This window comes from Emydura macquarii, unplaced genomic scaffold, assembly GCF_026122565.2.
Source record: "Emydura macquarii macquarii isolate MOO-44397 ecotype Brisbane River unplaced genomic scaffold, CSIRO-AGI_Emac_v2 contig_1254, whole genome shotgun sequence".
Lineage (NCBI taxonomy): Eukaryota > Metazoa > Chordata > Testudines > Chelidae > Emydura > Emydura macquarii.
The window spans coordinates 5,083,171-5,095,690 of NW_027131391.1; the positions used below are offsets into that span (position 1 = coordinate 5,083,171).

The 12,520-nt window shown below is 40.0% G+C and overlaps 1 protein-coding gene across 4 annotated transcripts in view; it reads left to right on the forward strand.

The window, feature by feature from the left end:
• The window catches only part of MED13L (mediator complex subunit 13L), a 361,336-nt gene that overhangs the window by 289,231 nt on the left and 59,585 nt on the right, over positions 1 to 12,520 (forward strand). For all 4 annotated transcript variants that reach the window (XM_067550153.1, XM_067550155.1, XM_067550156.1 and 1 more), the window contains 3 exons: positions 462 to 561; positions 3,351 to 3,571; positions 10,636 to 10,841. In XM_067550153.1, coding sequence (XP_067406254.1) covers positions 462 to 561; positions 3,351 to 3,571; positions 10,636 to 10,841 — 527 coding nt within the window. The remainder of the gene's footprint in view (positions 1 to 461; positions 562 to 3,350; positions 3,572 to 10,635; positions 10,842 to 12,520) is intronic.

A 12,520-nucleotide genomic window follows, 5' to 3' on the forward strand; every position in this document is an offset into this window, starting at 1 on the left:
CCTTAAAGTTACACTGTTGAGTGATCTTGATCCAACATTTTACCTGCCTTAATATTGCTATATGTTGAGCAGTGTCCTATGGATGTCACTGTCGAATGCACAGTGTTCTATGCTCTGCTGCAGCAGAGACAGCACAAGATAACAAGAGAACTTTATTCCCAGTGCTTTGCTGATATTTTCCATTATAGTAATCCAGATATGGATGCAAATAGAACAACTTTGTTAATTTCAAGTTGAGTGTATGATTGTATTTTTAGTATATGTTAAATGCACCTAGAATCTACCTACTAAAGTTGAAAGAAAAAGATAAAATAAAGTCAGGTTGAAGAATAAAATAAGTAGACAGTTTTTAAAAAGAAAATAAAAAGCCCTTAACTACTGTCTTATTAAGACTAGGTGATTCATTAATTTTAATTTTTTTATTCAGATTTTAATACATTATGTAAATATTCTGTGTTTAGGCTGTATCACCTGCTCTGCGGTCATCAAAAATGCCTGCAGTGGGAGCTGAGGATCGCCCTCTAGGGAAAGATGGAAGAACAGCAGTACCTTATCCACCAAGTAAGTAGTAGAGAATGACTGTAGCTTTGTTCATAGCTAAAATATCACCATAACTACCATCTCCCCCTTTTCTATAAGAAGTTTGTAATCTTTGTTTCAGGCTTAAGATCCAATGTTATCCAGTTGTTCTGTAAGTACTAGAGGCTAATATTAAACAAGGTTCATTGCCCCATAAGGAAATATTTGTATAAATATTTCTAAAATTTGTCTACAGAGGCTGAGATGCCATTCATTTGATATTTCTGCCTTTGGTTGTAAGAATGGAAGGAATTTGTTTTGTATTTTCATTTACAAGTCATCCCTGTATTCTCAGTGTGATGTTTACCCTCAGTTAATAGCTGCACCATTACCAAATCATTCATATGTCTGTTTGCAGTGTTGTTATAGTCATATTGCTCCCAGGATATTGGAGCGACGAGATGGGTAAGGGAATATCTTTTACTAATGCCTAATTGGTAAAAGAGACAAGCTTTTGAGCTGACACAGAGCTCTTCTTCAGACTGGTCTTCAGTAGAAATTTAGAATAGGAGAAATGCTGCTTGTGCAGCTCAGGCCAGTATACCTTTCATACTGCTTATTAAGAGTTCGATATTACATGTGAAATCTATGGGAGGACTTAACTATTGGCCCTTGGTATACTGAAAATGTAAAGTGAATATTAAAATCACAGTAGCTTTTTCATAAGGATTATGCCAGCAACTATAGGGAATTGTAGTTTTCACTGCTGTGAGGTGTAAAGATGTTTTTGTGCTTCTTTCATGTAGATGGCATCCCTTTTGAATTATTCTTTAGTGTGTGTGTGCATAGGGTGGGAGGAAATAATTTTGCTGTGATACTAACAAATCAGATGGTGAATTACAAATTACTTCTCTTAAAAGAGAAAAAATTATGAGACTGACAGTGTGGCTACTCTAAGAGGAATCAAATTCCACTGCAAATCATTCTTTAATGCCTTCTCATTAACTTCAGCTGGTAATGAGAACAAATTGAGGGGAAAAAATCACAGTGTCACAAGGATGAGTCAGAGAGTTTTATGGACCCATAAAAGCAGTACTGATTTACTCAAATGTAGAAGTATGAAATATACAGAGATTGGATTTTGACAGCTTTAGTAGATCCAAAGCTTTCTAAAATATGCAAAGCTTTCTCAAGCATGACACATGAAAATGAATAATGCTGGCCAGCCAGTTGCTATAGTTTTTCTTTTTCAATTAAACATTTTGTTTTTTTGTTTTTTTTTTTAAATTAATCTGCACTGCAGAATTTTGCAAAGTGGAACTAAAAGATATAAGAAAATGGCATAACACAGAGCCTAATGGAATAGGTTGAATAGATACACTGTAGCCCTTGTGTTTTCCCTTCTTAATCCTCTCTCTGTCTCCCTTTGATACTAGCTAGTGATGCATGACAACATCTGTGAGGAACTGAAATGCCTGATACATCATAGCAAAGCCCTGCTGACTAAATGTCATTCTAGCACCACTGCTCACCAAATGATGCTAAAGTACTCCTCTCTTCTTCCATTACTTGAGACGCAGAGGGGTCAGCTGATCCAAATCAAAACCCATGGAAAGATTTCACTACTTAGTACAATTTTAAATCAAACATAACCATCATCTTTAGACTGCACAAAATCTAAAATAGCCATGGCATACATGTTTAAAGACTCTAAACTGTCAAATAAGGCTGGGGATTTGTAGTGCTTTACTGGACAGAAAAAAGCATGGGAATAAAATCAGGCATTTAGTCTGTCAAAGACACTGCTTCAGTAAATGGGTCTTTTGTTGGGAAAGGTGATATGGGAATTTATTCTTACATGATCATAGTATTTTTAACAATGAATTCATCAGATTGCAGCATTATGTGAAAAGGATATCTGTGCTACTTAAAATAAAAGAACAGTATGTTCTGAATTTTGTGAAAAATAAATCTGTTATAACAGGAAATGGAAAGAAGGTAATGGAGAAAAGTGTAATATTTTACAGTGATTTCCATTTGGGTTTATACAATACATTTCACTTTATTAAGCATTTTGGTATTTTTTCCATTAAAAGTGAATGGAAAATATAGGATTAATTATTGCATTGTGTTAATTTATTTAGAGGTAATTAAATCCTGTATGATTTTTTTTGCCTTGGTGGCTATGGTGCAAGATGCATATTGCAACATCCTTTGGGACTTGCCTGTTGTTATTTTTGATGCCTTGAGGCATAATTTCTAATCAGGATGTTCCAAGATGGCACTAGCAATAGTCTCGGTTCTGTTTTCATAGGATTATGACAACGTGGACCAAAATGGGGTTACATAGGCTGTAAATCAGTGCAAAAGTTTTGCACACCTCATCGGAAGTTTAGCCAGTTTTGATTTTAGGATTTTGTGTCATGAAACACTAGAAAGGAAAGAAAATTATTCTGGATCCACTTAGTTATTAGCAGTAACTGTGGTCAAATCCCCAATCCTGTTCTTTAATCTTTTTTCTGAAAAAAGCTTTTTGTTATTATAATAGCATATTTGAATATTGACTATCCTCAAATGTATGTTTCTCAATTGAACAATAAACTTGAAAAAGTGTCCATAGGACACTGTACTCTGTATAAATGATATTAACTGAATTAATTGAGATTTGCACTGGTGTGAAAGAACGGGAAGATCTGCAGTGTACTTGCTTGATTTTAAGCAACCAAAAAAGCCAGTGCTAAGTTGAAGTCCTTCTCTTTATGGTGTTTCATTGAGAGTTATGCAAAATTTATTTTTTAATGGTTAACAGTGTGTTATTTTGTGATGCTTAGCTGTGGCAGATCTGCAAAGGATGTTTCCAACACCCCCTTCCTTGGAGCAACACCCTGCCTTTTCCCCTGTGATGAACTATAAAGATGGAATAAGTTCAGAAACTGTGACCGCATTGGGGATGATGGAAAGTCCTATGGTCAACATGGTTCCCACACAGCTCACAGAATTTAAAATGGAGGTAGAAGATGGCTTAGGGAGTCCTAAACCTGAAGAAATTAAGGTAATACACCAAAGATACCATTAGTGTTACAACTTCATTTATGTAAGATCTTTTCTTTAATAAAACACATGCAAATAGGGGACTGTAGGGTTGGCTAGAAAATTGCTTGCACAATTTTGAACCAGATCCATATAAAGGGATTGATAATCTTTCAGTAGGAACAATTCCTTTTTTATGGGACATGTTTATAATTGTTTACTCAGCCTTAATATGAGCAGACAGATTTCACATAAATAGATATATTGGTTACATACTGACTTTAATGTTTTTAAGGCACTCTTCTCGAAATAAGAACCTGTGTTAGCTGTTTGGTGTCTGTGTGAAATGAGTTTGGTTTCAGGCTAGTCCCTAATGGACAGCTATCTACACTACAAAAAAAGCATCGCAGTTGCCACTGATTGGCACCTGCTTGTTAGCCAGAGGTTTTCTGTAGCACCCATTGCTATATTGTTTATGCACTGAAACTTTGTCAGCAGTCTCAAGAGAGAGGACCAGGATGGAATTAGCTTATTCCACTCCTATCTCCTCAAACGTTGTCCCTATTGGTAAAGCGTTGAGAATCACTACGGGGTAGTTTGTGGGCAAAACTTGTTCTGTTGCTTCCTGTGTTGTACTTTTTCCATAACTACATAGATTTTAAGGCCAGAAATAGACGATCTAGACTGAATTCCTGAATAACAAAGGCCATAGAATTTCACCGTTGCCTCTGTACTGAGCCCAATAATTTGTGTTTGATTAAAAAATACTGTCGAGAAAGGCATCACCCAGTCTTGATTTGAAGACATCAAGAAATGGAGAATTCATCATTCTTCTTTGAGTGCCTCCTCATGTTCATCCCACTAGAGGGGTGAGCACGCCGCCGTGCACAGCTGCCGAAACCTTTTTCCCCTTAGCAGATCCCGTAGGGCTGGCTCTGGCGCCCCCTGGAGTCGCGCGCACATGCCATGGTATGTGAGGCGCTGCCCACCCTGCGACCCCTCAGTTCCTTCTTTCTGCCCGTGACGGTTACTGGAACTGCCTGCACTTGCATTGCAAATGCTTAATTCCCTGTGTTTTAAACTTTAAACAAGGATTTTTTGTGTTAATTAGTTAGCTAGATTAATAACTGTTGCAGTGGTACTTAGAGACTTTGAGACAGTCTAGCTCAGACTTTACCGGAAGCAGGTATTCACTGGTGTCATGGCTTCAAGCGGTGTGCTTCCAGCCGGAAGGCTTTCCTGCTACGTGACACCCACTGCCTGAAGTGTGGGGGGAAGCCCTTTGTGAGAAGAGAGGCTTTCAGACCTCCGGAAAATCCACCTGGAAAGCCTGGCTTATGGAGTCTCCGAGCCAACCCGCTTCGCTGCGGTATCCAGCGTGCTGTCAGTGCAGAGGGCACCGTCGGCACTGACCTGACTCGGCATCGCGAAGGCGGAGCGTGGATACTCCCCCGCACCGTCGGAGCAGGCGGGGTGGAGCACTGATCCGCACCGAGGTCGGATCACGGAGACCCACTGCCTGAGCCAGCGTCTCCAGCTAGGGAGCCTCCCCTGACTCAGGAGTGGGGGAGCCCCTAGGCACCTACCGGCACCATTGACTTCAGTGGCTGAAGGGTGGCAAGAGCCTTGTTGACCTTGTATACGCCACTGCTGCCTATGCCTCCATGGGAGAGAAGGGGCTGGTGTTACAGGGAAGCCTATGTTGGGACCCCCTGATTGGCTCAGGAGATCCCCAGTATGGGGAGGAAGATCTCCTGGAGACCGGTTTCCTAGGGTAAAGCAGGAACGCTTCCCTAGAAGTCATCCCAGGTCGCAGTCGCCGGACTGGCTTGCATCGAGGCGGAGAGCGAAGTCGCCTGCCCAACACCGGTCTCGACCTCCCGGCACCAGGTGAGGTCCATCCTACCGCTCTGGCACCAAAGAGTTCACCCGCAAGGACGCGGCTCTGATCCAGGTCACCAGAGACAGTCTCAGTACCAAGCAATTCGCCCAGCAGTGCAAAACCCAGATGCTGGAGACGGACTCGGCACTGAGGAGTCTGTCCCTCGCGCCGAGGTAATGCTGAACCCTGGATGCCGGAGACGGATTCGGCCCGTGGAGTTCATCCCCCGTGCTGAGGCAGCGCTGAACCCTAGATGCCGGAGATGGATTCGGCACCAAGGAGTTCACTCCCCACACCGAGGCAAGCCCCGTTGCCAGAGACAGCTTCGGCACCGAGGTTTCACCTCATACCGAGGCTGCGCCAAACTCGGTGACTGGAGATAGATTCGGCACCGAGGAGTTCGCCCTGCACCGAGACTGGGCAGAGTTGGTCGCCGGAGCTTGACTCAGCGCTGAGACGCATGCATAACGCAAAAAGTCCTCGATGAAGGGATGATGCTTGGGTCAGCCCAGCTTGCCGGAGTGTTGTCCGTACGCCTGCTCCGGCCGCGGCACCCACGACAAACCTGGTAGTTGAGGTCGTTGTTGCCGAGGGGTCGCTCCCTGGAGCGATGGTACCGCACGGTAAGGCGCTTTTGGTCAGTCCCAGCAGTGAACTGTCAATGGTGTCTCTCTGTCCCTTTGCGCATGCAGTATCTGGAGGAGCAACCATAAGTGAAAGGTGCCAGAGCCCCAGGCGAATGGCCTCAAAGGCGATGGTCACCCCAATGGCTGTATGGTGGACTTGGCCCCACGGGCAGGGACTTCTGTGGGGACCACCTGTCGGCGGGAAGAGGGGCTATGGCCTGCAGAGCCCTTTCCCCTCCCCGCCTCCTCCCCGCCAGATGAAGCATGCTTCCAAGCCCTGGTTGATTCTAGGGCACACCAGGAACTGCTCAAGAGATGGCCTCCACCTGGGGGCTGGAGGCAAAGGAGCAAAAATGGTGTCAGACAACCTTTAATATGCTACCGAGGGGCTCCACAGTGTGGTAGCCTTCCTGGCCTACAGAGGGGCACTCAACATACCCCCTCCTCCATAGCCCGATGCCTAAATGAGCTGAAAAAAGTATTACACCCAGCCTTAAGGAGGCAGATTGGTCACTGCTACCACTGTGATTGAATAGAACTGCAGCTACCGGGTATAAATCAGACCTGCTGAAATCACAGTTAGTACCAGGGGACTGCAACCCAGGACCTGTTTGAAAGTGGGAGAGCTGTGTGATTCTACCTGGAGACAGGACACGGCTAAAGACCTGAGATCTGAGCCTGGTGCACTCAACAAGAACAGGAGAGGTGAGAGGTGCAGTTACCTGGGAACTGTGATTTGATATTGAGTAGCAGATTTATTTTTGGCTAAATAGAGGGCTTCATTCTACAGGGTTATTAATTCCCAGTCTTTCTCTAGCAGTAAATTCATACCAGAGAGGGCCCTACATTACAAATATTACAAAGATCTTGATCTACAGTCTGAAACCCCATTTGGAGGAAATTCACATTGAGGGTTTTGATTCAGCTCAACTGCAAGATCCACAAGTTTATTTTTTTATATTAAGGAATGTTTTTTAAAAAATCCTGTTGTGTTCCATAAGACAAAAAATAATTGTTACGGGTAAATTGAACACACCCCTCCAATAACACACCAATAACACACCCCTCCAATAATAAAAATTTCCTAATAAAAAAAAATTACCTTGGATAGTAAACCCATCAACTTCCTAGGGAGTTGGTCTCCAAGTAGCCACACCTTTTACCACTGGCAATCCTTCTGACATTCCCAGGGGTCACTTCCCCTTCTGTTCCTGAACAGTATTAATTGCCAACAGGTAACAGCAGGGAGAAGGGGAGAACAGTACGCCCACTTTTGTTTACAGTTCCTGATTTCAGAGAGTTCTTAATAGACAATAAATTGCTAAAGAAACTTGACCTTGGCCAAACTTAAACACTTGCTTCTTAGGAATGAATTCCTCTTTCCAGCATCACTTTACCTGACTTAATGGGAAGAACAAATATCACCCTAACCTGATGGAACTTGTTGCCCTCACAGTATGGATATAATAGAAAAGGCATGTTTGTACTAGGCATCCATGTTCTACTAATGTAGAATACAGTGTCCCACCTTCCCACTTCTCTCAGTTTTAGCAACATTTTAGAAGTTGAAAAGACATGTATTCCAGTATACTGGTTATTAATTAGGTGTGCTCCATGCAAATAATGAAAAAGCAATTTCTTCCAGTTATCACAGACCTTATTTGTTTTTTTTCCCTCCACTTCAAGTATTTTGCTAGATGTCAAAACAAAGTTAGTTAATCTTGGGACAGGAAGGAAATCTGGATCAAGATCATAGTTTGATGAGCTAAAAGACAGATTAGAAGTGTGTATATATATATATATATATATATATATATATATATATATATAGATATTTCAGATATCTCTAACAAAGATTTAAAGAGTATTAAAACATACATATTTTTAACTGGGCATGCACACTGGCAGGTACATTTCCAAGAGTTGTGCTATACCGTTATTTGAGCAACTGCTGCTCATATACATTAAGTGGAATCTAGCACCTAACCCCACTGTAACTCATTTTTACAAAAATGAAAATAGATTTCTTGTGCTGATTGAATACCAAAGGCAGGAATCCTGTTATGCTTCATCTTCTGAATCTTTAAGGAAGCACCAGGGAGGGAAGCAAGGGGACACAGGGAGAAATCTCTGGCTGGCAGAACTAAAGACAGTAAGTAGAAGTGTTTTAAATATATTAGGAACACAGAGAATCCTAACAATAGTATTGGTCCATTACTAGATGGAAATGGTAGAATTATCAATAACAATCCAGAAAAAGCAGAAATGTTCAATAAATATTTCTGTTCTATATTTGGGAAAAACAGTTGATGTAATCATATCATATATAATGATGATAACACTCTTTCCATTCCACAAATATTTCAGGAGGATGTTAAACAGCAGCTACTAAAGTTAGACATTTTTAAATCAGCAGGTCCATATAACTTGCATCCAAGAGTTTTAACAGAGAAGGCAGAAGAGCTCACTGGACTGTTAATGTTGATTTTCAATAAATCTTGGAACACTGGGGAAGTTCCAAAAGACTGGAAGAAAGCTAATGTTATGCCAATATTTAAAAGGGTAAACAAGCTGACCTGAGTAATTATAGGCCTTCCAGTCTAACATTGATCCTGGACAAGATAATGGAGTGTCTGATATGGGATTTGATTAATAAAGAATTAAATTAGGGTAATATAATTAGTGGCAGTCAACATGGACTTATGGAAAATAGATCCTGTCAAACTAACTTGATAATTGTTTTGGGTGAATTAAAAATTTGGTTGATAACGGTAAGTGTATACCTAGACTAATGTAAAGCATGGACTTGGTGTTCCATGACATTTTGATTAAAAAATTAGAACAAAATAAAATTAACATGGCATATATTAAATGGATTAAAAATTGGCTAACTGATAGGTCTCAAAATATTATTGTTAATGGGGAATCATCATCAAACAGAAGTGTTTCTAGGAGGGTCCTGCAGGAATCAGTTCTTAGCCCTACTCTATATAATATTTTTATCAGGGACCTGGAAGAAAACATTAAATTATCACTGATAAAGTTTGAAGATGACACACAACTTGGAGTTGTAAACAATGAAGAGGACAGGTCACTGATACAGAGCAATCTGGATCACTTGGTAAACTGGGTGTAAATATACATATAGGAACAAAGAATGTAGGCCATACTTATAGGCTGGGGGAATATCTCCTGGGAAGCAGTGACTCTGAAGAAGATTTGGGGGTCATGGTGGATAATCAACTGAACTTGAACTCACAGTGTGAATCTGTGACCAGTTGGCTATGTGCGATCCTTGAATGCTTAACAGCGGAATCTCGAGTAGGAAGAGGGATGTTATTTTACCCTATGTTTTTGGCATTGATGCAACTGCTGCTGGAATAGTATGTGCAGTTCTGGTCCATAATTCAAGAATGTTAATAAATTGAAGAGGGTTCAGAGAAGAGCCATGAGAATGATTGAAGGGTGCAAAAATCTGCTTTATAGTGATAGACACAAAGAGCTCAGTCTGTTTTGTTTAACACAGAGAAGGTAAAGGGATCACTTTGATTACAGTCCGTAAGTACTTATATGGGGGGAAATGGTTTGATGTATTATATTTGCTTTTTTTCCTTTCCCTCTGCGGCTGCCTGATTGTGTACTTCTGGTTCCAAATGAGGTGTGTGGTTCACTGGTCAGTTTGTAACTCTGAGGTTGTACTGTAACACGATCCAATGGCTGAAAGTTGAAGCTAAACAAATTCACTTTTAATAGTGAGAGTAATTAACCATTGGACCAATTTACCAAATGTTGTGATGGATTCTCCATCACTGGCAAGTTTCAAATCTAGATTAGATGTTTTTCTAAAAGATCTGCCCTATAAGTTGTCTGACCTGTGTTGTTGAGGAGGTGAGACTAAATGATCACAATGACCCTTCTGAGCTTGGAATCTACGAAAATGCTGGCACTGTGGTAAGAGATTAAAAACTAAGTTTTCTAGAAGAACTTTGTTACTACTACTACAATGTACACTGCCGTAGTTCCCCCCAAGTGGTAGGTGTTTTCCAATCACAGAGGAGACTGTTCCTGTCTCAAGGAGATATGGAATAGCTGGAATAACCATGGATGAATTCCTAGTTATTGTTCTCCCTAACCAAAACAAAACAAAAGTGTAATGGTTGCTAGTGAGCCCAGGGTGGTTGTACTATGAATTTGGAATGGTGCCGGTGGCTATTCTGTTTGCCATTATTATTATTTGGATTGTGGTAGTGCCCAGAATGTGTCATTCGCTTTCTAAACATGTACTATAAAGTCTTTCCCTAAAGCAATTACAATCTACTCTAGAAGCCTAAACTTTTTACACTCATTATAATTCTGTAGTGTATGTCTGTAATTTAGGATCTGAGCCAAAGCCCCTTGTAGTCAGTGAGATCAGGCCTTAAATGTTTATAAAGTGAGTAGACATTTAATTATGAGAAAAAGTGCAGTTATGTTTGCTTCAAATTAGTGTAATTAGTTTTACCTGAATATATTTTTTAATATAAAGATTATTGACTTTTCTATGTAGCTCTAAAAACTAAAATCACTTTGGTTTTACAGGATTTTTCGTATGTGCACAAAGTTCCATCATTTCAACCTTTTGTGGGCTCCTCTATGTTTGCTCCATTGAAGATACTGCCAAGCCAGTGCCTGCTACCTCTGAAGATACCGGATGCCTGCATGTTCAGGCCTTCTTGGGCAGTTCCTCCTAAAATTGAACAACTCCCCATGCCACCTGCAGCCACTTTCATCAGAGATGGCTACAAGTAAGTACAAGCTTTGCAACAAATGATGACATTCATTATGTCCTTATCTAGAAATATAATAAATGGACATTTAGAGTGCTGCTAAACTTATACAACATCACATTGAGCTCTGGTGATTTTTCCACTTTTCAGTCCATAAAATAAAATTAGGAGCAAGCATAATTACAGACTTCTTATAAACCTGCTAAACTTTCATTGCTTTATAAAGTCAGAAACAGTTTTGATAATTGGAGGAGGAACAAATGATATTTGAATTGATTAATTTTAAATCATGATCCAGGCAAAATATTGTAATTCAACATAAAGTAGAAATGTTAAAGAAGGCTCATGCAGATAATCTCCAAGTATTAGGTTTAAAGCTGGATTTTAATTATTTTTAATTTTAATCATTACTTTACCTGTTTCACTGGAGAAAATGGCAGTTGTCAAATGTAATTTGCCTTTAATTGTAAAAAAGTGTATCATTTGCTTCTCCTTTGAATTTGAGTTAATACCAAAGAAGATGCCGAACAAAAAAGTTGTAATGACTTTTTGCTGTGTGAGTAAAAGAGAGAGAAAATCTACCTGTATAAAATATAAAAGAAAGTAGTATTTCATAGGAAGGGGGTACACATGTTCACATAAACGGCAAAGGAAATACCAGGTCATTGAATGAAATTTAAGCTTTATGGGGTGGTTTTATAAAATTGGGTGCTGAAATTGCAAGATGTTTTCCAATAAAACTATGATAAGTGGTAGATGGAAAGAAGTACTTACTTTCTGATTTTGATAATACAAAAACATGTCATCTAATCTATCTGCAGTCCAGTGGTTCTGGAACAATTTTTACAGTGGGGGTGCAGAAGACGGAAACCATGTATTTGGGTTGTTATTCCACTTCAAGCCAGCAGATGCGCAGCACCCCCAACAACCCTGCTTCTAGCACCTACGTTGCAGTCCATGATTTAAAAGATCAAACTGTTCATTCTGATTGATACTTTGAGCTGACAATGAACTCCTATCTTCAGGATTTTTAATATTTTACTTCTTCTTGTTACTTGATTCCCTTAAATATATTCAGCTCGCTGAAACATATTTTTCAGAATTCTGTTAGTGGTAATGGCTGATTTTTGTAAAGTTCCTTTTAAACTTAAAAAAAAAAAAAAAAAAAAAAAAAAAAGTGAAGAGGTGGGGAAGTACCTGTGGGGGTATCCAATTAGTCAGCTAAGTATCTAGCGTTTCATTTTATGGACTAGAATGGACCTTGGAATAAAGGACCATTTCATCATTTACAGTGGCAGAGCTTATGTATTTAATTTATTTGTGCTTCAAAGACACACATTTCAATATTCACTTTGTACCTCATTCTCTGTGGGTGACATTCACTCCTGTGCAGATGGCCAACATACATGATATGCACTTGTGAGGAGATGCAACTTTTCTTTGGGATCCTCTCACTTTTTCTGAACTGGTCACAGAACAAGTTGCCAGTTTAATGTGCTCGGTGATTCCTATTCCTATATATATTCTGAAATTGCTTTGCTTCTCTCCGCTCAAAGGCATAGTGGTGCTCTGCCCCAGATGCAACTTTGCCATTCAATTAAATGAGAAATTTGCATCCCTAGCATATTTTTCCAAAGTTAGCACTGTTTATGGAATAAATCCACTGCCTCAGATCTTGAAAACTAGCAAGAATTTAA